This window comes from Diabrotica undecimpunctata, chromosome 4 (assembly GCF_040954645.1).
Source record: "Diabrotica undecimpunctata isolate CICGRU chromosome 4, icDiaUnde3, whole genome shotgun sequence".
In the NCBI taxonomy this organism is placed as follows: Eukaryota; Metazoa; Arthropoda; class Insecta; order Coleoptera; family Chrysomelidae; genus Diabrotica; species Diabrotica undecimpunctata.
The window spans coordinates 97,879,543-97,906,396 of NC_092806.1; the positions used below are offsets into that span (position 1 = coordinate 97,879,543).

At 31.3% G+C, this 26,854-nt stretch overlaps 1 protein-coding gene across 1 annotated transcript in view; it reads left to right on the top strand.

Moving 5' to 3' along the window:
* RhoGAP102A (Rho GTPase activating protein at 102A) overlaps positions 1-26,854 on the top strand; it is a 147,016-nt gene that overhangs the window by 27,357 nt on the left and 92,805 nt on the right. The window contains exon 2 of the mRNA XM_072529968.1: positions 18,563-18,719. Within this exon, the coding sequence (XP_072386069.1) occupies positions 18,563-18,719 (157 nt within the window). The remainder of the gene's footprint in view (positions 1-18,562; positions 18,720-26,854) is intronic.

A 26,854-nucleotide genomic window follows, 5' to 3' on the forward strand; every position in this document is an offset into this window, starting at 1 on the left:
TAATGTTAAATGCTAGTAACCAACGTAGCTAAAAGCACTGCTATAATAAGCAAAATCTGTAGTGTTAAATAAAACCACATACTTTTTTGTATAAGAATATTTTGAACTCTTTTTAAGTTTTTCTGGACTTTCAATACTGTTATACCTTTTTTGCTTTAACGATATCTTTTGTCTAAAACGATGTTTTCACACGTTTAATACATAAATATATTACATAATATGTTATTATTTCTATAAATATAAAAATCAGTGCATTCGCTGAGCATTAAAATTTCTGGACCATGAGGTCAACATATCAAATAAGATGAGAAAAACATTTGGTGTTTTCAGTGAACCGAGTCAGAATATTACACCTGCACTTCGGAGAAAATGTGTTCCTTGATAAATAACGACGTAAATAATGGAAGTCTGTTTTTTCTAATGGTGTAGAGTAACATATGAGAATTATGGTATAAAAATAAAAAGTATAATTGATGTTTTTGCCACGAATCAACTACTTGCGAGAATTTTTTTAACGTTATTTCCGGAGCGATTCATGGAATTTTTTTCTAAAAAATGGGTAGACGATTTGGAGACTTAAAACAGCTGATAGAGTTACAAATTTATGTTAATTTTATTGCCTGGTTTTATTGAGTTCGGTACATTGTTGCATGTCTATTTTTATTCTTTCAGATTGTAGTAGTCATAATAGAGCGACTAGTGAAAAGTTTTATGATCAAATAAAAGCAACTGATTACCCAAACTATGCGTCTAACAGTATCAAGGGAATACAAAAATAAATGTCGGTGTAGGTTATTCAATCAATTGCTATAATAAGTTGAAAAATTTTTAAATTATTTCTGTAATCTGATTGTAGAATTTCCTTTGCCCTTTCCACTGTAAGCCACAACTGATTGTAATGGAAATTACATTTTTACCTAATGTTTGACGTTTTAATTTCCACTTCGGAATTCTTTTTCAAAAAAGAATATTAAAAAAAAACTGTGGGTAGTGTTTTATTATATCGAGAGTATACGAGCGGATTGCACTAAGTCAAAAACCAGTCTTTAGAGAAAATCAAGTTTTTAGTAGAATGTTAACTATAAATCAAAATTTCACAAAAATTATAACATTAAGTTTAATTGTACTATTTGTATAGAAATAGTACTGGTATTATAACTAACAATAGTCATTACTTTTTATTAATTAGTAATTATTTTTTAAATAATATTGACCTGACTTAGTGCGTTCTGCTAGCTATTTTACACAAGTAGACATAAAATCGATCCCATTTTATAGTTTATTTTGGTCGTATCAATTTTCTAATTCTAATGTTTTATTGATTTCGGTACTAAAACAATCTTGGTGAAAAATAAAAATAAAAAAGGACACTAGACATTTTCAGAAATTTAATTATCAAATACATACTAAAAAACTGTAAAAAGCAAATAGATAATCAGTCGATAAGCAGAACATCGATAATTTTTTCATCAACCGGCAAATCTTCGTACCATCTGTGAAATACTTCTGGTATTACTTTCTTCTCGCATAACTCCATTAAGTCCTTTCTTTTGGCATAACTAATTTTAATCGGCGCAGAGTACAGTTTTGGGAAATTTTCAATATTCAAAAATTACGAATTGTTACATTTATGGCCTTATAATTATCACTGAAGTTATATTTATATTGTATAATAAAAGGTTTTTCTTTTTCGTATTTTAAGCTTTTAATTTTTAACCAGTTTATCTTTTCTCCTTCAGTATAAGAATTTATTTTTATTTAATTAAAGTATTTGCCAATAACTTTAAGTCATTTTTATAATGAAGTTCTCCAGCCTGATATGGTAATTTTTTCTTCTTATTCCTAGAACGAGACAGGCTAAAAAGGTTTAACCAATCGTTGACGGACAAATTTCTTTTGATTTTAAATCGCACTGTGCACTAAATCACATTCCATGTACGAATGTCCACTCTACAAGAATTTTTGTTCAATCACGTGCAATTCTGTGACTTGCACAAGATTTAAAAATAACGTTTGCCAACTGAACATTTCTGTTTTGTCCTGCACAAGTGTCAGGGAATAATGGAAGTTCGCGTATATTGGGCGACAAATAATTTTTGCTAAACATGCTAAACGACATGCTTTATTTGGTAAATGGGCTTCGTATATAGTTAAATTATGCACGTTCAATTTTCTCTTATAATACAATAAAGAAACTTCTGTGGAACGTATGTGCAAAACGCTCTGTAAATCATACGTAATTAACATCAAAGAAAAATCGGTAATTTTTCTTTCTTTATTTAAGGTTTTTGATCAGGACATTCCTTTTTTCTTAGGAAATGGAGCCTATACTCTTCTTCTAAAATAATTTTCTCACTGTCATTGCTAAAGTTATATTTATTGCACACAGTGCATTAATCTTTGTTGGTATTAAAGAAAGGATAATTATAATTAGGAGAAAATATTCTTCTGTTTTTAATTGAAATAACTAAAGTAAAATTATTTTGCTCACACTACTCTCTATAAAGGCTGTACATTTTTGAAATGGAAATACTGGAATCTGAGTGTTTTTTAGTATCTTTCCGAGTGTAATGGCTCTCTACAACAGTGAATAATTCAATTTGAGATTTCACTATGTGTTGATTTTCATCACTTGTTTTATTTGCTGGAGAACGTCTTCCTTTTCTATCAATAGATGAAAAATAACCATCTAATTTGTCTTGACCAGAAAAAGCCTGAAGTACCGAGAAATTTGAAGTACACAAAGTTTTTTACAAAAATGTTAGACATATTCTTATTTGTGCATCGACTTTAAAAAAATAATAAGTTTTTGCACTTATTTTTTGTTTATAATTTTGTTTTCGGTGTCTTCGGGGTAAAGGTGTTTTGATTAAAAACAGTTCCTAACATAAAGTCTTTTTTTCTTTTGTATGAAGATATTTTCTAATAACTCTTGCCGATATCAACTCGGTTTTCCTCTGTAAATTTCGAGTAATTCTCATAACTCATATCACTGGTAGGCTAATAATTTCTAGCATTAATAGTGCTAAAATTGTATATGTTAATGGTATTACCCTATATTATGCCAGTAATTTCATATAATACGAACAGACCATTAGATTATTCAGCATTACAAAACATTGCTATGCTATTCTTAGGTTGAATATTCATGTTAATGTTATTATTCGTATGGTAATTTTCAGCAGTTACAGTAAAAGTATTTTGCAGCTTTAAACTTCCACTGTCCTTTATTACCATTGACTGTTCTTCATTTACATCTAAAAATATACAGAAATGTAACATTAAAATAGGTACAACATAAAAGTAATCACCTTTATTGATAACTGACTCATTCTCCATTCTCGGTAATACCAAGTTTTGCACATTTTCGGCCGGGACAGTAACAATTTCATCTACAATGTCAAAATGCAAAGTATGTTACCAATTGGAAAATTTCAAAGAATCAAATTTTTCTAGTAAATAATTTTGATGATTATTGATAACATAACCTTTAACTTGTTCTTCTTCTTCTTATTCTTTTTTTGGACTATGTCCTAGACAATTTACCCAGTTTACTTCGAGGGTAGCCACTTTTTGTCTTGCTTCAGCAATCAGTGTCTACCTACACTTATATTCTTCCTTTGTTTGTTTTAGGTTATTCTACATGTATACTTGTTCTGTTTTTTTTTCTTCATAGGCTAAAATATTAGTAAGACAACACAATAAAGTTATAAACTTTTCTCGCTCGGGGGTAGCCTCCAAGCTTTGAACAAACCAGAAATGCTACCGACGGATAAAGTAGAAGCACCCAGGACTGAAAGAAGGAAGATCTAGTTTATAATTTAATATTATAAGGTGTTTATTGCATTTTGATTAATATTTGTGAGGATTGTACAAATATTTATGGGAATGGGAAGTTTAGTTTTAGCTAATTCGGCATACAAGTCGAAGTGTGATTTTTGATTTAAACGACATTCTAATAAAATATGGTTCAAGCCTCCCACTTGGCCACACTAGCAATAAGGATCATCTTTGACTCCAATTTTAAATAGATGAAGAGGGGATGAGCAATGACCCGTTCTCATACTGATGATTGTAGTTAAATGGCTCCTATTGATATATGCGATTTTATTGAACCATGGTAGTGTGTGGATTCGTATATTAATTTTTACATAGAATAAATTACTTGTGCCATATCCTTCTTACCATTCAGCTGCCCAGTTAGATCTAATCTCTCTTTTTAAGTAGGGTGTAAAATTTGAAATTTGTAGCTTGATATTCATGGGAATATTCAGGGAACGACCTATATTGGCAAGTTGGTCAGCCTTGTAGTTTCCAGTGATACCAGTATGTCTTGGGATCCATGCTAGTAAGATTTTGATATTATTGTTTTTTGCTAGGATAATTCCTCTTTTCGTTAAATACTATATATGTTCTGTGTCTTTAGAAAACTCTGTTTTTTTGAGTTTTTGTAGTGCACTTTTGGAGTCAGAAAAGATAATGGCTTCTGTGATATTTCGTTCCCGTATAATTTGAACTGCATGATTGATCGCGGTTACCTCTGCTGTACATATTTGGGTATGATTGGGTAGTTTAGATGAAAATGAATAGTTTATTTTTGGGGAAAAACTCCAAATTCCGCATTTCCCATTGTGTCCGTTGAGCCATCTGTAAAGAATTTTTTGTATGAATGTAAATTTTTAACTAAGTTCACAAAATTCATAAGATTAAAATCATTTTTTGTAATGTCTTCATTCAGAATTCCTATTGGTTAAAGTTGTAGTTCCAGTTCATATTCATGGCAAGGAAAAAGTTTACTGGAATACAGGTTCTGCAAATAAGGTTGGATTTTTCTAAGAGTTGCTGTCAATATAGGTTTTTCCTTATTTTTCCAGTATTTATTGTCCATATTACAAAGTGCTTTTAATTCAACGATTGATTGAATTTTGATTTTTTAGCAAAAATTTTGTTGTGAGCCATTCTCTTCTGTATTTTAATGACAGTTCACCAGACTCTGATAACAAGGCTTGAATTGGAGTTGACTTCATGCATCCTGTGATAAACCGGATACTTTGGTAGTGCATCTGATCTAGTTTCTTCAATATAATTTAGGGCATGTAGATAGGAATTGACCCCCATAGTTCAAATGACTTAGGATAAGTGCTTCATGGATTAGTTTTAATATTTTTGGGTCAATGCCTCACTATGTTCCACACAAGGCACGCATTACATTCAGTGCTTTACCTATTTTGACTTCCAGCTGGTTAATGTGTGCCTTTCATTTAAGGTTTTTCTGTAAAACCATTCCTAGGTATTTAATTTTATCTACCCACTCTATATATTATACAGTCTCTTATAACTGATGTTCAAATTTTGATTGTCCAGCCAGGCCTCAAGATTGGGGCTCAAAGTAAATGTTTATTTATTTTTGATATCATATTTTTAACGTTCACTTCCTTGACTAGAATTACAAAATCGTCAGCATACTGCATGACTTCAGCATTTTTGGAGAACACATCGTGTAATGAGTAGGTATATATATTGAATAGCATTGGACTTAATGGTAATCTTTCTAAATCATGTAGTATATCCAAATGTATTAATGTAGAGTACAGTTTGTCAATACTAACAATATCATATGCTGAATGGATATCCAAGAATATTCCTATTGTACATTCATTATTACTAAATGATTTTTGGATTTCAGATGTCAAAAAGAATAGACATTCTAAACATCCTTTACCCGTTCTACAACCTAGCTGCAATGGTCTGACGATACCTTTATTTTCTATAAGCCATTCCAACCTATTTTTGATCATTGATTCTAAAATTTTACCTACACAAGAGGTGAGGGCAATAGGCCAATAGTTAATTGCAGTGAGTCTATATTTCATAGGTTTTAGAATTAGAATTATTAATAACTGTTTCCATTCAATCGGGATGGTCCCTGTACTTAAGCATTTGTTAAAAATTTGTAATGGTTATACCAGATTCCTTTTTAGAATTGATTATGGATTTGTATTCATTAACGGTAAAAGGGGAACTTGTATTGCTTTGTATACTTTGTTGATGTAAATGTACACTGGGGGGGGGGGCAAGGAATTCAGTATCTTTTGTGCCATATTGGGATCAGAAAGGGAGTCAATTGGGCTATTACCATATACAGCTATTTTTCTAACTTTATCCCATATTGTCTTGATCGGCGAGTTTCTATTAAGGCCTTCTGCAAATTTCCTAAAATTATTCTTCCTTTTTTCTTTAAGGAATCTTCTACCTATAGCACATTTGTTTTTTATTATTAAATAATTTTGTAAGTTGGGTGTTGATTGGAATTGCTTTGTTGCCTTAATTCTGTCTTTATTGACTCCAGCTCAATATTCGCCCCACCATGGGATATGATACTGTTTATTGACATTTGATTTGTACAATGGGATGGACAACTGTGCAGCTTCATTTATTAAATTTGCAAATGATCGGTAGATCACCTGGAAAATGATGTAAATGATGACTCTAATACTGAGGTACATTGGTCCCAATTAACTTTTTTGAAGTTTCTGTTATTCCTTGGTGGAATGTGGATGGTAATGTTTTGGACACCCTTTTTGCACATTGTGGGTAGATAATCACTAAATCCCAGTCAGGAATTATTTGCCATGATCAACTGGTAGCAATATTCTTAAATATTATTGTTATTTAAAAAAACTAGTTCAAGCTCATCTAATCTTTGGATGTTTCTACCATTGAAATTATTACAGGGGCTACCCCAAGCCTCATGATTGGCGTTCAGGTCTTCCATTATTATTACTGATTTGTTGATTTCCTGAATCAGTTTTATCCATTTTTGTTTAGATATAGTATTTGCATTAGGGACATAGGCATTAAGTAGAATAATTTGGAATTTAGGTAGGAAGATTCCTTGGGTTATTAAATTTATTACATAAAGATATTTCATTAAATTCTACATCATTTCTAATAAGGATGGCTATACCCATACGAATCATCTCTATCATTTCTAATTACTTGATAGTCCTTGCATCTGATTATTTGGTTATCATTTAACCATATTTTATTTAGCCATAATATGTCAGGATTGTATTCTTTGATAATTATTTTTAAGTTATCCACGTTAGCATTATATGATCTCATATTCCATTGTATTATAGTCAAATGAGTGAAAGCTTTATTTTTTTTTAGTTTTGGGCTAGTATTCTGAAGCATCAGATACTGTCCCATCTTCCATTAAATCATAAGTTATGTTATTTGTTGAGCTGCTTTTAAATGTTTTATATTTTGATATATTAGATGAGTTAGGATATACGTTTCTTAGCAAGTTGTTTACAAAAAAAAGTACCATCTCTTTATATTGTGTTTGTAGTAATAACATTGCATGGGAGATTCCATGTTCAGTTTCCTTATTTGCACTGTAACCTTTTGATGTTAATGGCATTGATTGAGAGTTTGTTGCCCAGTTCAATCTTCCCTCCGGATTAATTAGTTGAGCACTGTGTTGTTTTTTGTCATATCGTGTCATGTTTGGTTTACTTCTTTTGGTGGGTTGAGATTTGACGATTTAGTTATACTTTGGTATATTTTTGTCATTCTTTATGGCTTCTATTCTTGTTTCTGTGATATCTATTATATTATTAGGCTTGGATTCTTAATGCAAGACAGGAAAATTCTCTTCGTTCAAAGAGTTTTCTTTGTTTTCGTTTTATGGTATTTGCATGTTTGCTTCGTAATATGAAATATTAGACAAAGACATTAGGGCTTTTATTTCTTTTTGTCGTTGGAATTTTTACATTCTTTATCTTTGGAGATATGATCATGATTTTTGCAAAGTATGCAGAACGTTTCATAATTCGAGGCCACTCCATGTTGGTTTTTCCCACAGTTCTGGCACTTTTGGTTCCCTCTGCATTGATTCTTGCTGTGACCATATAACAAGCAGTTTCCACACATTAGGACCGGGCTGACATGTGAAATAACCCTAATGGGCAATCCATACACAAGCACCTCCCTAGGCAGTGCTTTCCTGTAAATGTTACGCATATGATGGTTGTTGGTACATAATTTTGTTTTCTTCCCCTTATAAAAATTCTCCTATTTAGTCATTTTATGTCAATTACTTTATAGGTGGCCAATTTTGTTTCAATTGCTATTTTAATTTCCACTTCAGATATTTCTTTACATATGTTTCTTATTATAGCCTTACAGGTGACATTATGATTTGGGATAAGGACATAATATTGTAAACTTTCCTATCTCTTATCATTTATAAATAAATTTGTTGATTTAAAATCTTTAAAAACAACACCTAACCGGGTTTTCCCTTGACGGTTAAATTTAAAAATTTGCTGTAGGTTTAGGTTAAATATTGTTTTAGCAATACTTAAGATGTGAAAATTTCCATAATTTTTTCTTTTCCCTGTACATATAATTCAAACGGACCGAAATCATATATATTATATTAGTTATTAGTTTTTTTCCTGTTTAAATCAGGCGGGGGGTCAGGAGGTTTAACAGGATCGAGGTTAATGGTCTCCATTTTTGGCTGGAGGAACCGTGTCGTGTACTTTATAATTGTTACTATTAGGGATGTATGCGATAGAATCGGGTTACAAACAAAGGATTATTAGTAATAGCCTTATTATCTATAAATACCTTGAGCTTTTCTGCAATAGATGTTATCACAACAACGTTTGAGCACAGAATCCAACCTATAACTTACGATGACTCTATACCATAAAAAGATAATACCTTTAACAACACAATACACACCAGATTCTAGTCCAGTGGGCATATTATAAACATAGTTTCATATAAACATACCAGCATAAACATAGTTCTGAAATGCATTTCGCTCTTCCACAATTACTTATGATTATTTAATCGAAATCTTATTCACGTTTGTTTAATCAAAAAAAACACAATTTTAACCTGCACTACTCAGCTGTAGCAATTAGCAATGACGTGTGATAGGTCTAAACATTGTACAACTAGAATGTTCTAAGTCAAAGTTAATGCAGTGTTGTATTTTCGGTTTTTAGAAATTCTACAAGCAAACTATATTAAGGATACTTAATACACTTTCCTAGTAGATTAAACAGTCGAACTGACTCCGTAATTTTTATCTGTTATTAAATGAAGTACGACTTAATGTGTTTTTGTAGTAGATAGAAGATATATACTTATATATATATATATATATATATATATATATATATATATCTATATAGGTTTAGGTTTAATAAATTATATTAGATGTGGAACTAGATTTTATTTTTCATAGAAATCAACGTTTCGGCAGAAAACCCTTGCCTTTGTCAAGATTCTAAAATGTAAAAGATTAGGAACAAACAATAATTTTAATAACATTTTACAATAACGTTTGTTCTTAATCTTGTACATTTTAGAATCTTGACAAAGGCAAGGGTTTCCTGCCGAAACGTTGATTTCTATGGAAAATAAAATCTAGTTCCACATCTAATATAATTTATTGAACCTAAACCCAAGAAAAACTAATTTTATATCATATATATATATATATATATATATATATATTATTTTACATGACTTTTAGAATACTTAGCGCCTGATCAGTGAAGGGTATTATTTTGTCTCGTTGTCGCGCGTGTGCTGTTCTAGAGATGGCTGTTGATGAACCATTGTAAGTAAAATGGCTTTCTGCTTATTTTAAATTTATTAATTGATACATACTGTCCAGTAATATAGTTAAGTATAGGTTCTGTGGAGTTATCTTCGAGTATGAGTATTTGTTGTTAGTTTTATTATGTAAACATTCTAGTTTTTGATGTAATTTAATATTCCAGATATGTCCGGGGACCTCATAGTAGAGGCTTATATTTTCAGGAACTTCTCGGCCTAATGGAAAACGAAGATGGAAACATTCCTGATATTATCGATATATACCCTCGCACTGAGGTTGCCAGCGCAGGGACAGATCTTGATTCCGATTTGTCAGGTGGGGAACTGAATGGTAACGTTAACCATCTACCCGGACGTATTCTTTGATCAAAAGTATTACATATGGAAATGATCCTAATTTTGAACAAACTGAAGACGATAAAATTGTTAATGGGAAATTCGACGTTAATTTAGCAAGCACATCTCAATCTCAACAGGATGTAGGGATCGTCAAGCGCAAACATAAAACTTCAAATGAACCGAAAAGAACCAAAAAATCTAACATTCCCATTATAAGTGCACCAAAATGGGCAAGTGATAGCCCCATTCTATTTTCAAAAATTGGTGAAAAAGAATTTCTACCAACTCCCGAAGATTTTTTGCGTTAACAGTTAAAATGCCCATTTGATGCCTTTATTACTAATTTCTCAAGACCACTACTTACACAATTTGTGACAGATTTCAACATATATGCCGCACAAAAGCTAAATCACAAATTCATAAAAGTAACACAGTCACAGTCACAAACAATTCATAAAAGAAAAACCAATACGCTTTTGATTTCAATTATGGGTTGTCAGTGATCTCTCTGGATACATTCATCATATTGAACAACATTGTGGCTCTTCTACCAAAATATCTGATGCTGGTCTAGGACAAGGAAATATTGTAATCGGATTAACTGATTACCTTCAGCTACTAAAAGGTACAAAAATATATTTTGATAATTTTGTTTACATCGGTTGCATTGCTGTAGGAGCTACCAAGAAGAGACCTGGGTGGTCCTGGAACTCTTCGTGAAAACAGATTTAATTCTGCAATGAATGTACCAAATAAAACAGTTTAAAAAAAACTTTTAGAGACAGTACTTCAGTTTCATCTACATGAGGAATGTTATTGATTCATTGAAACGACAACAATATGGTAACTATGCTCACAGGATGTGACGAATTTCGACCCATGAAGGCGTCTAAACGGTACAATCGAGCAGAGAAAAAGATCATTACTCTGGATGTTCCTGAACCAATGGCTATTCACAATAGCAATGTGGGAGGTGTAGACCTTTTTGACCAATTTATCTCAACTTATCGTACTCGAATAAGGTCAAAAAAGTGGTGGTGGCCTTATTTTTCATGGGCAGTAGATGCTTCCTATGCTCAGGCTTGGCTAGTGTATCGGCGACTTGGTCACTCCAAGCCACTGTTACAATTTCGACGTTAGTGTGCAACTTATATTTTAAAATCGTTTGAAAGTAGGCCATCAGTGAGTGGAGTACAATCATCTTTACAATTTTTCCCTGTTCTTGAAGACTTGCGAAGATATCGGACTAATCATATATTAGAGAACGGTAGCTCTAAATGTCAAAGTTGCAGAGTATGTGGAAATCGTACTTGTTACTTATGTAAGATGTGTGACACATATCTGCACCCTGATAAGTGTTTCAAAATATTTCATAATGTTTAAAATTACCCTGAAATAAATATTATTGTATTTCAAATTGTTTTATATCATAATATCCCAGTGGCAATATAAGTTGCCACTCAAAAAATGACATTTACACATATAATTTGATTCTGAAAATAATGTATATAATTTTTAATGTCTTTCTGTATCTCAAAATTAAAATTGCATCTTCTTACTCCTGCTATGGAATTAAGGACTTTAATGGGTTCATAGCTGAATAACTAAAAAAATTGCATCAGCGCATTCTGCTGGTATAGCCTCGATATGTTTGTGTAATGTCTGTTTACGTAAATTATATATTTAAGTATTGTATGTCGCATATGTATCATGTATAAAATGTAGATGAGTTGATGATATGTCTTTTACTAAAAACATATTATATCATAAAATGTTAATAACACGAGGTCGATGTTATAGGATTTCACTTAAGGGAGACATACCGTTTTCCTGCTCAAAAGGATAATTTCATTCAACCACCGTTTATTGAAGTTGTCCTTCTTTCGAGGAGGGATAATGTATGTTCCCTTAAAGTGATATCCTATAACATCGACCTCGTGTCATCACAATGTTATAATATAATACGATTTTCATATAATCTAAAAGTTTTCACTAATAAATTGGTAGTTAGTTTCAACTATTCTCAAGGTGAGAGTATAAATCGGAAATCTAATTCAAGATTTGGAAAAATCTGTGTTCTCTAAACGTTGCAAAACAAACAGACGACGAATGCACCGAAATGCACTGGCATGGGGACTATATAATTTATATTCACGTCACACCAATTCGTCTAGGTAGAATTTCCTTTGTAAAAATAATTTCCCTATACTCCATACTAGAGTAAAATGTAGAATAAAAATAAAGTAGACAGTTAAGGTTTGATTTCGTTCCAGTGTACCACCATTCGCTAATATGCATATTTCTGCCTCTTGGCTACCTCAGAGCGAATGCTGGTACGTTTTAATGAAATTAAACTTTAAGTAACTATTTTATTTTTATTTTTACTCTCAAGATTTTTCACTGATAATGGTCTTACTGGATCGAAAACGTTGCGAGAGTAATCATTTTTAATAAATTTTAAATTTTAGATTTGAAATATTTAAATAATAAAATATACTATTACAAAACGGAGGTCTTTACTTCTTTTAAAGGTGTATTTAAACTATGGTCTACAGCCAACCACTGGGATTTTCCCTTTTATTTTAAGATTGTCCAGCTAGGAATGAAATTTAAATACGTAGGTAAAGAAATATTAGATTTTGGCTAAGTTAAGGCGGAACCACGAGAATACATATCTTACAAAATGGCAGAATATCTTACTTATATCATATATCACTCAGTATGAAATATGATGTAGAAACTGGACTAAAACTGGGCAAAAACCACTTTTGAAAACAACATCAATGATAATGCTTTGTAGAGCAGCTGTACGGACAGCGATAAGCAAGGGACAATTCTGCAATGGTGTTTGTTATTAATTTGTTTGTAATTTTCTATTCGAATTTTCTCATTCTATGCTAGCATATCAGTCTTGTAACGTTTCAATCAACCAATTGAACGTGACACCAAGCTCCGCTTGGTATTGGTCCCCTCTACTATATTATTCCAAAGCGACCTCACTAAATTATAAATATTTTTAGTAGCCATTCCATCCTTTGTAAGCCGACACAAATTTTTATTCTATCTCTTTTTTCAATCATATCACTACAATCATTCTACATTGAAACTTTAGTCACACAAATTGGTTAGTGTCTTAGCCGTATACACGGCTACTACCATGGGGAGCAAACCGTGGGAAGCAATAGCAAACCACACTACCTTGGGAAGCAAACAACAGCCAACCACACTACCTTGGGGAAACAATCAGCAACCACCCATACTACCTTAAATCTACTGATGAATCAGAATATAATTTGAAACCAATTTACCAACATAGGGACAAAAATGATTTCTATAATCTAGACCAACAATCCCCCTTAGCCCCACCGACAACCACCGACAGCGGCTAACTTCCACAAAGATCGGAACCCTTTCTGAGTACTTCTGAGTACTTTTTTATACTTAAATTATTTTATAACGGCAACCGGCAGAATCTTTGAGTCTCAGTTTAAAAATTTCTTTTTGTTTCACATTCATAATAATATGAATTATTTTTATTATTATTTAATATATATATATATATATATATATATATATATATATATATATATATATATATATACATACCTTTACTATGACTTCGTAAGTTTTTTTATTTCCTGTACCTTTCTGGGATTGGTGTGGGTAGAGAATGAACAGGGAACGAACCCAGGGCTGAGCAGTCGGGCAGAACACCATTCTGATGGATGGAACGGTGGGCGTTTTTCTCTTAAATATCCTTAGGGATATTCGAAGAATTTCTCCCCTCGTTTCTTCCAGCAGTGTGGTGTTGCTTAACGGTCTCGTCTTAATACGAATAGACGTTACAGTCTGATACCCATTTGTGTGGAGTGTTGGTTTGAAATATACTCTGAAAACGTATACATGTGATAGAAATCGGCGGGATCAGAAATTTATTTTGAAATTAAAATGCAAAAAATTAAAAAATATTTGAGCAAAAAAAGCAAATGTAATTATTCTTTGATTTGTGTGGGTGTGTGGGATCTTGGCATCAGACAAAATCTATTTGCTACAAAACATAAAAATTATTAATTATTTGAAATGCTTTTATGTTGTCTATTTCCTTAAACTATTTTTGCATTTCTGATAAAAACTATAATGGAATTAAGTACCGATTATGTATCTGAGGAAAATGTGAGGTTTGTAATATTTAGCGGCAAAGGAAACTCATTCTGAATTTGTTCTTGATACAGAATTGAAGAGAACCAAGAGTTCAGAAAACATTTTCATATATGTGATTTAGCTACCAATGGATACGTTATCACAAATACAGACAGGAGAGTTACGTTTTTTTAATTTTACATAAGATGGAAACCGACCATGGTTAAATTTTACTGATATTTGTTCTCTATTATAATCATAGGTGAAATAAGAAATGTTTTTTGGAAGTATAGGGTGAATGCTAAAATGATGATTTGTAAATTTATTTGCAATTTTTTTGTAATCAGCTTCCCATTTTCAACTGATATTAGGTTTGAGACCATTATTTAAATCTTTTAAACTAAATGCGTTGTCAATATGGTCGCAACTATTTTGGTTAGGATCCCAATTTTTTTTTATGTTCAAAATTAAGGCATTTCGGAGATGATTTAGTGGTTGACCGCTAATAGCATGTAATGTCGACTTTTTCGACAATCGTCCACGGATTGAATAATTTTTTTGTCATCGCTCAACAAATCCTGCAAGTCCGCAAGGTGTGAGTTAAACAAAAAGGGGCTTAAAATATAGCCTTGTGGAAGCCCCTTATAAAGTACTCTTGGGCCATTAAAAACGCAATGATCTTGCAAAAATATTTTTATATTATAACACAAATTTACAATATTTATGTAGACTCTTTTATTATTACCAAATCTACCACATGATAAGCCCCTTTAAGGTCCACAAAGTGACATAGGTAACATGACTGTAGTTATTTTTTGATAGTACCTGATATTTTTATTTGATAATATATTTTTTTCTTTAATTTGTTATTTTTACACAAGATTATACCAAACCAAATAAATAGGAGAATTTCTATATAAATAGATTCTTTAACCTTTTAGCAGTAACTGTGCTAACTTACAATACTGATTTGTGTTTACCTTAAGATTAAGTTGAGTTAAATTAAGATTAGGTCTCAGTTTTCTCTCTGCCGCAGTTATTAGCCTAAATTTCTCTGATTACAAATGTATCTTATATTTCCAGTTTTCGAAACATATTTTCTTCCAAACAGCGTACTAATTGCATTTCTTCACATCCTGAAAGCAACTCGGTTTTGAAATTTATGTTTTTTTAGAAGTTTTTATCATCTCCTTATTATAGATACATGGAAAGGTGCCTGTGTTTTTAAGTTAAGTACTAGTTATGCCCTATTGTATCAACTGGCAGGTAGTGAATTGTATCAAGAGTATCAACTGCTGTCAAATTTCGTCCTTCGCAATGCTGAAGATTCTAATATTTCAGGATAGCTTAAATCCTTGACTGCTTAACCTATATGTTTGCCACATATTTTTTGTCATACATTTCCATGGATATCTCATTTTTATTCGTTTCCTGTTGTTATCTCGATTTAGAGATATTTAAGGTATCAGATAAAATAATACTACGTTATATTTTACAGTATACATTTTTTTGCGAACATTAGTTTAAGTTAATAGAGCGATAATTTCATCCACAAACTTGAAGACACTGGCCTGGTTATTTTATACACCTATCACAACTACTAGACCATTAAGAAAACCCGTAAAAAATGTCCTGACATACTTTTGCCACATAATTGCTCACACTTTGAAAGATTGGCAAAATAAAACCGTGGACAGGTGCCAAAACTTTTTATTCACTAAACATTTAAAATCTAGGAATGTACTTTGCGCTATTTTGGAACGCCGCTATCATAATGCACTGTAGACTCCGAAAACGGAAAAATTCAAATTGCATCAATTTTTTTTTATTTTCGTTGTAGTTAAAGTACGTTAACACAAATTAATTGTTTTCATACCTCTGTTACCTTCGTTTTATCAACATTCCATCTCTTTCGGGGAAGACACTCCTTTATCCCCGACTGTCTAACTTCCATTCTGTTAATGTATTCTGTCCAATTTTTTTAATAGCCTGTTATTAATTTTATCGGCCACATATACAAGATGTCCCAACGATAATTTGTATTCCTCTACAGCTCGATAAAATAAATGTTTTGCCAAAAATTCAAACACTGGTCGATTTTAATATTGACGGGGACCAATTATACAAAAATAATTGTTGCAACGTCAACCTTCTGCTGGGATAAATATTATGGTTATATGGAGTTAAGCCACAATTGGTTCTAATGAAAATTACATTTTTAAATAATGTTTGATGTTTCGATTTTCACTCCGGAAATCGCTTTCAAAAAAAAAGAATATTAATTTTTTTATACAAAAATTACGCTAAAATGTATAACCAACCAATTTTTAGTAGATTATATTTTTAAAATTTGATGGTTGACTTACTTGGCCTTGATCTTGTAGGAAGTAGTCTTTTTTTGGTTGACAATAACTTAAGTGTGTTATTTTTACCCTCGGAATATCAAATTCTTAGCGTTTTGTGTGTTTCATTGTTTTATTCGTTTTTATAATCTGTGTTTAACGTAGATTATAATGTTATTATATGTGTATTGTGTATTGCATATGTATTGTGTGTAATTGGACATCACTCTGTAACTTTTTTTAATCCGCTATTGTTGGTTGTTTTTTTAGTATTGGCAAACTTTTTCTTTTAGTATTGGCAACCAAAGCCTGCTACATTCTGCTAAGGGTTTGCTATTAGTTTTCTTTATTGAGTTTAATGAGAGCTACTTCTTTGATTATTCTCTTTTGTATGTCTGTTTCTTTTATGATTATTGATAGATCTTTCCATTGTACTCCCTAATCGTTATCCCGGGCATGTTTGCATATCTGAAATTTGTGGAAGTTTCTATTGTTGATGTACATTTCATGCTCGTTCATAATGATGTTCAGTGTTCTTGCGGTTTCTCCCACAAAAAAATTGTTGAACTCACGTGGTAGGTGAATGCAGCAAGTTTGCTTTACAATGTCTTTTTTTTTAATGACTGCACCTTTATATTAAATAGCGAAGTAAGCACTCATAATTGTCGTTATCAAAGCAATACTAATCCACACTGGTTTAGGGAAATTCGTAGCCAACACGCTTAAAACTCAATATATATATACCGGAATTTTGAGAGACCGCATTGTTGGACCACTTTTCATTGATGTCATTCTGAAGGAAGCAACTTACCTGGAACTATTAGAAAATACCATTGACCCAAATTTAAAAAAGCTGTTGGATAATCACATTGTTTTCGCAAGATTTTGTACTGCGTCTTTATGTTATTCAGGTTCGAGAGATTTTGAATAAGTGGTTTCCCGCACGGTAAATTGGTCAAAGAGGTGAAATCGAATAGTTTGCTAGAACTCCCAAGTCCCCAAATTTTATTCGCTTATTTTCTTTCCCCTGGGGTCATCTAAAATTAACTGTTTACGCCACTGAACCTAAAAATACAAAGGAAATCTGACAAAGAATTATCGCCGAATGTCGGAGAATAACTTCTAAGGTCTTGAGAAATTATGTGTTGAATCAAGATTGTATACGAAAGTTAGGGGGATCACTTTGAGCAAAACGTTTTTTAGTAAACCTTTTCGGGCTTTTATTAATTTATAAATTGTCACGAATTAATTAATATGCCATTCGTCAGCAACTAATTAATATATTTGAAAAAATAAAAACGATTGTGTTACTGATAAAACAACCAATTATGTCTTATTCGATATCGAGCCCGATTTAAAAATACGGGAACTTGCAAAAATTGGTCCCCCTCAAAATAAGAGTTGACCTGGTTTTGATTTTTGTAAAACCATTTATTTTGTGGGGTTCTAGAGGGGTACAAATTTTCATTGGGAAACCGTGTTTTTTTTGTATTTTTTGCAATACATGCTATCATAAGTCTTTTAGTTGTTTTGCAGATTATTTATTTGGTGTCCGGGGCTAGTGGCTAGTGGCTAATAGTTTTGTTTTGCTAGATGTTTGTTGTTTTGTTTAGACATTCTGCCATTTTCGTTGCAGTTATTGTTTGTTCTTGTAGTCCCCCCACGTTATTGCCAATACCTGATAATTCTATACCTACATTTTAGAGTTTAATTTCTTGGTTGGTAACTTTCTCTATCTATTTTAGCCTTGTAGCCCAAAAATATCTGCTGTTTTCTATTTTGTAATTCATTTTGTTTGAAGGGCAAAAATTAATAAACAAAAAATCTCAATCTCTACAGCAATTAACTTACTTTTTGGCCCTGTTCTCTCTAAAACGGGTAACGTCTATTTTTATAATATAACTCAGTTAGGTTATGATATTATCATTTCTAGGCCTTATATCCATATTGGCTATTTTATTGCTAATTTATTTTTGCAAAAACATTTTCCTGATCTGTTATATTTCTATATTTACCAAATGAAGACAGATTTTACATTTTTATTACAATATATAGTTACTGATATTTCATTACTACATTTACCCTATCTTTTTTAGGGTAGCTGCGTGTGGTCAAATGCAACAGGGAGGCAAGTGATATTAGGTGATACTTCTTTACTAAATTTGACTGACATAGAAAGAAAGGTATTACAGAAAGTAGCTATAGCAAAATTACAAGCGTTAAATTTGGGCGTCAATATCAAATTACCAACTGGTAAGTATCATTTTATATTGTTTTAATTGATTATTTACTGAAAATCTGTAGTTGAAATGCAAAAGTTGGTCCCTATATATACCTATACTAATTTAAGAGAGCAAGTTTTAAGTATATTAATTATTCATTGGATTATATATATATATATATATATATATATATATATATATATATATATATATATATATATATATATATATATATATATATATATATATATATATATATATATATATATAGCAAAAAATACGACCGTTGATTAAATTTAAAATATATTCAATGTCAATAATTGGCAAATAAAAGTCGTCAACTACTTTATTGATTTATTCGAATAAATCTTGAGTGTCAAAGTTTATTGTAAATAATCTCAACGACTAGTAAGTTGCACTAACAAACTGTGATATTTTGTAAATATTAACACATTTTGTATCTATATTACAGTGTCTTGAAAAAGGAATAAAACAATTCCAAAAGCTAGACAAAAAGTCAAAAGAGTGTTTCTCTAACAACTCGGCTAACCTTCTGACTGCAGCCCTAATAAACTGTATTTCTTGTATATAATATACATATATACGTATGTATATACATATATACATATATACAAACTATATACATATGTATATATATATATATATATATATATATATATATATATATAGTTCGTCAAGTAAAATTCGTGTAACCTTCTGGCTAAGGTCAGTGTTAGGGTTTTCAGGTCGCGCAAGCGCCCCTAACATGACTTAACTACTACTTTAGTAGCTGTAGAAATTGAGAATTTTGTCGATGCCGGGTTCCTGATCGTGAATATTTAATAAAACCTTTTTTTATTTATGGGTCTATAATAAGACTTGACATCAAAGATCTTTCTAGATCTTTGATGTCAAGTCTATAGACCTCTCATATAGAAAATTTGATGAAACAGAACAGTGTGTAGAATAAAGTGCGCCAACCCCTGCGCTGATCTCCGTGCCAATTCCCACGCTAACCCCTGCGCCAACCTTTACCCAAACCACGTCACCATCGTCGGTCTAAATGAACCATTATCTGCTTCCAGTAGCAGTAATGCATTGGTTTGTGATCATTGTAGTAGTGTCTGGAGGCTCGAAAGACTGAGACCTCAGCAGCCTTGAAGAAAAAGGATGTCGAAAGCTCAATCCAATAATAATCAAATATGTATATATATATATATATATATATATATATATATATATATATATATATATATTATATATATATATATAATATATATATATATATATATATATATATAATATATATATATATATATATATTATATATATATAATATATATATATATATATATATATATATATATATATATATATATATATACATGTATATATTTAAAGGTTCTGAAACTACTTTCTTGTGGCATTTTTAATTTAAATCTTTTTTTTTTTGGTATTAAGCCACAATAATTCGTTGTTTTGTACTAAAAATCAGATTTTTAACTAACTAATTTCTGACGTTTCGATTTCCAAAAGGAATTATGAATTCCTTATATGATAGATCCCGAAGCACCTGCTCTAATAAAAATGCAATTCAGGAGGAAAAAAAATAATACGGCTAACAAAGGTTCTGACTAATAAGGACTGCTGATTCTTATTTATAAACAACAAACTTCACAAGATTAAATAAGAATACAACATAACACTATAAGCAATCCAGAAACACTTGCAATAAGGAACTCAAAGATGACAATAATACCATATATAAAGAACTTACCATTAAAACTAAAGATGATAAGGAATATGTAAAATATCACAACAACACTCAAAACAACCAACAGTCTAAGATTTATGCTGTCCAAAACCAAACCCAACAACATACAAGAAGGACAAAAAAACTGCATTTATAAAATACCCTCTGAATGTAACAATTTCAACGTAGTCAAAATCGCAAGACCACTAAGTGTCAGTGTAAAAATAATTTCGAGATATACCAGATATATAAACATGTTTGAGACAACAAACACAGATCACAATGGAAAGATGCGTCAATAATCATGAAAGAAATAGACATAAAAAGGGAGACATAAAAAGTCAAAGAAGCAGCCATCATTCTACTCAACGAAAAAAAAAAGTGAAGCAAACCGATCAGCAGACTTTGGTTGTCAATACTAAAAGAAGAAGGTAACAAAAAGAATATACCAGCAAGAGCGGGATAATAGGAGGTCGAAAAACATCATCTATATTCTCATATACAACACATATGCCACACGCAATACATATATATGCAAATTTTTTTTTTTTACTCAATTTACATTACCCAACCACAATTATGATGGATAATCAAAACTTTGGTTATACGTTTCTTTTAGAATTTGTATATGAATCATTTTTGAAAACGATTTACGATTTTTGTAGAGGACTGATAGAGGGCGCCACTTATGCCACATATGTTGTATAAATTTGCACTTAACTTTTTTGGTCTTTAACTTACCTGTATTTGGAATAAAAAATATTAAAGATACATTATTTTAACAACCAAATGGTATACTAGTTAATAAATTTAAAACTCAACAGTTTTCGCGATAATCGCATTTTAAAAATCAGCTGCATAATTCTGATGGCAATTACTCCAGGCAACGAAGAAAGAATAGACAAAAACAATAATACTTCTGAATTTTGGTATAAAATACCTTAAACTAAAGTTAATAGTTACCGAAATATTAAATAAAATAAATATGTCAGCAGAATAATTAATAATAGGATTTGACAAAATAACAGAATAATAGGATTTTACATCAAACATTTTACGTTTTATGTTAAATTAAAGTTATAATCAAAACATTTTGTTTACAAACCAAATTAAGAAATAGTTAAACTAAATAACATAACTTTTCGTTATTATTTATTTGTTATTCGTTAATTATTTATATAATTACGTTACAGCTTACGAGTAAGTATAATTACATCTGGAACAAATGGACTATTATGATTTACTAACAAACTAATAATATTATGCTGAACAAAATTGCCTGTGTGTTTACTATATTTATAACAATATCGGTTATTAGGACAACGATGATGTTTTTGTAAAAATGAGGTAAAAATGAGTCTTTTAGGTTACATTTGTAGCAAAAGTATTATGAAACAGGACACATATGTGTTATTCAATACCTGTGCTCTAGTTTCTATTTGTCCTAATAAAAATATGCAATGTCCACACATGTGTACAAAATATGTCCACATATTTTGGGTTTTCAGCATTTTACAATAGAGAAAAAGTAATACAACGCCATTATAGAAACTTAAGAAGCGATAGTAAAGGGAAATTGTTAACATGATGACGACCAACGTCTGAATACGGACACGGCACCTAAAGAAGAAGATGAATTATCTTTTCTCCAATAAGACATTTAGCACCCATAACAAAGCATATTGTGATGCTACATTATCATCTTTGAGTTGTTTTAATAAGAATAAACTATGAATTATGCTTATCTACAGGTATTCAGTGCTTAACCGCACAAATATCAAACTAAGAATTATTGTGCAGCTGACTTATAAAATGCATTTATCTCGAAAATATTTTATTAAAGCAAGTTGGCTTAAATCGTAATATTTTAAAGTGCAGAATCTACGGTTTCTGTTTGTACAATTACTTAAGGACCACCCTGTATAGAGCTTTGAACTATTTTTTGACAGTTTTTGGTTCTGAGTTCTGAATTTACTTGTTAATTAAAAAAATCACCTTGCAAAATGGAAAATAGCGAGATAATTATGGATGCTTAAAATAACAATTGAAATAAAAATAGTACAAACTTAAACAAACAGTTTTAATTCTGGTCGGTAGTAAATCGTAAATTGTTGAACTCATTTTGGTTAGATATTACGAGCTTTTTATAAGTCAGACAGGTTGTATTATGGGTTTGTAAACTGTGATTTTCTTGTTATTTTTAGAAAATCGGTCACATCTTTCATTATTGGAAATTTTAGTTTTGTTGCTTGCATTTAAAGCTCGAAAATTGCTTAATGTATTTAAACTACAAACCTATCTCTGATTTGTTGACCATTAGAAGGCGTAGCGTGAGCTCAGGCATAAATGGTGAAAAACATAAAACAATAAAAATCGAATAAACGAAAACGCACTAGGTACTACTTAAAACTAAAATTGGAATAGGACTGATGAACATTACCAATTAACAAAATGGTTACAAGAAAACTAGCAGTGGTATCCAACTATGTATTCAAAAGCCCATAATGTGCAGGAAATCAATGGTGAACAAGGTAATCACGAAGAACAATATAATAAAAAAAAAAATGAAATGAAAACCATACAAAGAGAAACGTATTAGAATATATCTCTGTATAGTACACTATTACATAAAGTTTAAATCTAAAACTACTACGTTAAACAAAACTATCTCAAAATTACCTAACAGGAATAATTCAATTTCCATATTAACTATAAATAAACAAAAATCAAAACTAAAATATGACCACGTACTAACCTCTTGCCAAATTTTTTTAATCAGGGTACACATACCAAAATCTACTCTTCTACTCCCCATAGAGTATTTATCAGCAATAAATACTGGCTTCGCATATTTATCAGGTGGTTTAAGGACTACAAATTATACTATAAAAAATATAACTCTAAGAGTCCGCAAAAAGGATACCAAATGGTAGAAAAACAACTTAAATTAATCGGCTATGCAGACGACGTAATCCTACAATCTCAAAGTGAAGATGATTTACAACGTATGCTGCACCAATATAATATAACCGCCAGAAAATTTAACATGTTAATTTCCCCAAAAAAGACAAAATGTATGCTTATAACAGCAAATTTACTAAGATGTACATTGGAGCTGGAAAGTCAGATAATAGAACAAGTGATGGAGTTTAAATATCTAGTCACGAAATCCCATTATCTAGTTACGAAAAGCGCGAGTGGAAGATCAATAAAGCAAACAGAGCCGCAGGTTGCCTGAATAAAACAAAATGGAGAAATAAATGGATCGGGAAAGAAATGAAAAGCAGAATTTACAAAACTGTCATAAGACTAATAATAACATACGCAGGAATACGACCTGACACAGAGAGGATAAAAATAATGTTAAAAACATAATCATCATCATCATCATCCAGCATCAAAAGTACACTGCTGAACATGGGTCTCTTTCTTGTGTTTCCATATCCGTCTATCTTGCGTCACTCTTATCCATCTATGTTAAAAACAGCAAAGATAAAAACTTTTGAAAAATTGATGGCAAAACACTATGGGACACAGCTAGAAGTACAGATATACGATTTAGATGCAAGGTGGAGAACATCAAGGACTGGGGAAGAAATAGAAGAGTAGCATGAAACGATCATATGAGTCAAATGACTCATATGATCAAATAAATATAAATAAATAATGAAACAAATAAAATAGCAAAGACGGCAAGAGACGGCTCCCCAATAAGAAGACGATCAGTAGGGAGACCACGAAAACTATGTAACGATAACTTACTGGTAGCACATTGAAAAACAGAGTCATGGTCATGTCTACATACAAAGAAGAAAAAGAAGAAAAAGAGACCTCTAATACACAAAAATTTGCTCGGTTATCAACAATAGACTCATTTAGTGCTAACAATGCATAAGAAAATGCATACCTAATGTTGTATTCCTTCAGGGAGGCTTCAGGAATCATTCCAGTCTACCTGTGGAATAGTGACATGGAAATATGTCCCTAAAATACAGCATAAACTTGGCAACTATACAAAATATGCCTACAGCAACCCTCCAATCTGCTCAAGTTCTATAACATAAGTTCAGGCCGATATCCGTAACGAAGTTGATCTATACAAAACGAATTGCCTGATAACTTATGTTAAACTTTCCACCAGATACCAAAAACGACTGTCAAGATAACGTACTAATATGTGAGACATTGGGACAGTCTTCTGCGTATTAACGGAGAATGGAATAATCTTGTTGGCAGAAATAATATGTAATATTTTTGTTTAGATGGTTCAATGTTTAAATTGTAACAAAATACTATATAGTTATACGCCAGAAATATAAGGTTAAGTTATAAAAAAGCAAAAATGAGGTTACAATTTATATGCTTCAAAATTAAAATTGACCTCACGCGTACTGATAAACAGATCAAATGACCATATTAGACAACAAACAATACCACTATTTAATTTAAACTAATCTCCTTTAACAACGAGCCATACATAAATGTGAATTAGGTAAAGACTTCCGTATTGAATATTTTATATTTAACGGTCAAACTAGATGCTGTTGTTTAGGAGCTGAATTAAAAAACGTACGTTTGCAATTTAAATTCTAACTTACTAGTATCTGACAAAGTAACTCTCAATGTGCCTTGACTATTTTGTAAGCCATTATTTTTTAATTAAGAAAAACTTTTTTATCATCGGAAATCAAATTATTCAGGATTCGGCCCAAATCTGTGTTTTCTAAACGTTGCAAAACAAAACCGACGACGAATACACCGAAATACACTGGCATGGGGATTTATCATTCATATCCACGTCATACCAATTTGTCTAGGCAGAAATCCCTTCATGAAAATGATTTCCTAATAATCCCTATTAGAGTTCTCCATATATTTTATACTTATTTTATTTTTATTTTACAGTGTATTCTAGTACAGGGTATCAGGAAATCGTTTTCAATAAGATATTTCTGTCTAGACGAATTGGTATGACGTGGATACAAATTCTAAATCCCCAGGCCAATGCATTTCATCGTCTATTTTGTTTTGCAACGTTTAGAAAACACGGATTTGGGCCAAATCCTGAATTCGATTTTCGATTTATAGTCTCCTTAGTAGATGTTGCTCTAGCGTCTGTTGGTAAATATTTTAAATATTTACTTTTATGGATGTAACACATTTTATGTCGTTAGAGCTTACCATGAGTTCGTTCTGAGGATAACAAAAGGCAAAAATATACATATCAGCGAATGGTGGTACGCTGCAACGAAATCAAACCTATTTTATTTTTATTTCGGTTTATTATTTAGAAAACATTTAAGCAGTGTTTTCTAAGTATTCCTCAATTTTTTTAACCTGCTTAAACATATGTGACAACTAACACTCACAGGACCTTTAGACATAATATATTTGTGTTGATTTAAAAGGTTTTATACTAACTCGAAAGGTTTAGTTCTTTGAAGTCTTCTCACTATTTAATTCAGATCTAGGAGTTGCATAGTTTCTACGCTTGCATGGTTATGAAGTCTCTGATAATGTTTTTTTAAAACTACTTAAATCACATCTACCACCATTTCCATACTTAGGTCTCTATGTAGGTCACTTCAGTACTTGTTTATATACCATAAGCTTATTACTTACTGACAGCTCCAGTTTTCTTACAAGGAACCAGTACTGTTTTCTGTATTTGATATTCAATTCTATTTTCTTCTTTCTGATCTGTTTTTTTCATTTTCTGGCTGACATCTAGATTTATACTTAGATATTTTGCTGCATTGGCATAAGATATAGTACTGTCATTTAAAACTGTTATTGAAATCCAGTTTGTAGTCTAGCCCATCACGCCAGACAATATCAAAAGCCTGGGCAACATCCAGAAAAACTGCTGAATATAATTGTTTCCATCTAGAGCTTTTTCTTTTTGATCAGTGATTGTATGGCTCTGGTCTAATGTTGCGTGACTATTTCTAAACCCAAATATTTTTTGCTTTATTATAGGTTTTAATCCTTTTAATAAGAGTTTTTCAAACAATTTTGTAATTAAATATAAGGTTGAATGCTCGAATAAATGAACTTTGATCAGATAAAAGGCATATATCGAGCACAGTTTAATTAAATCTTGCCCAAGTACTTTCGATCCCTAGATCATCTTCAGGGGCATCTGAAATAAGCCAAGAAACGTTTTTTATAACCAAAGAAATTGATTAACTTCGATAAAAACTCGAAGTTTATGGTTGATAAAGAGTTTTTATGTGATTAACGTTTATAGACTTACTTCGTCAATTGTGGCCTATCCGACAAGAACAAAATGTCATAAACATATAAATGTACATCACCCTACACTACAAAAGGACAAACAAACACTTTAAAATTACTTAAGAAAGGCTACATTACTTGCAGAAGCCGGAGACAGAATGGCTCCCGATCTAACG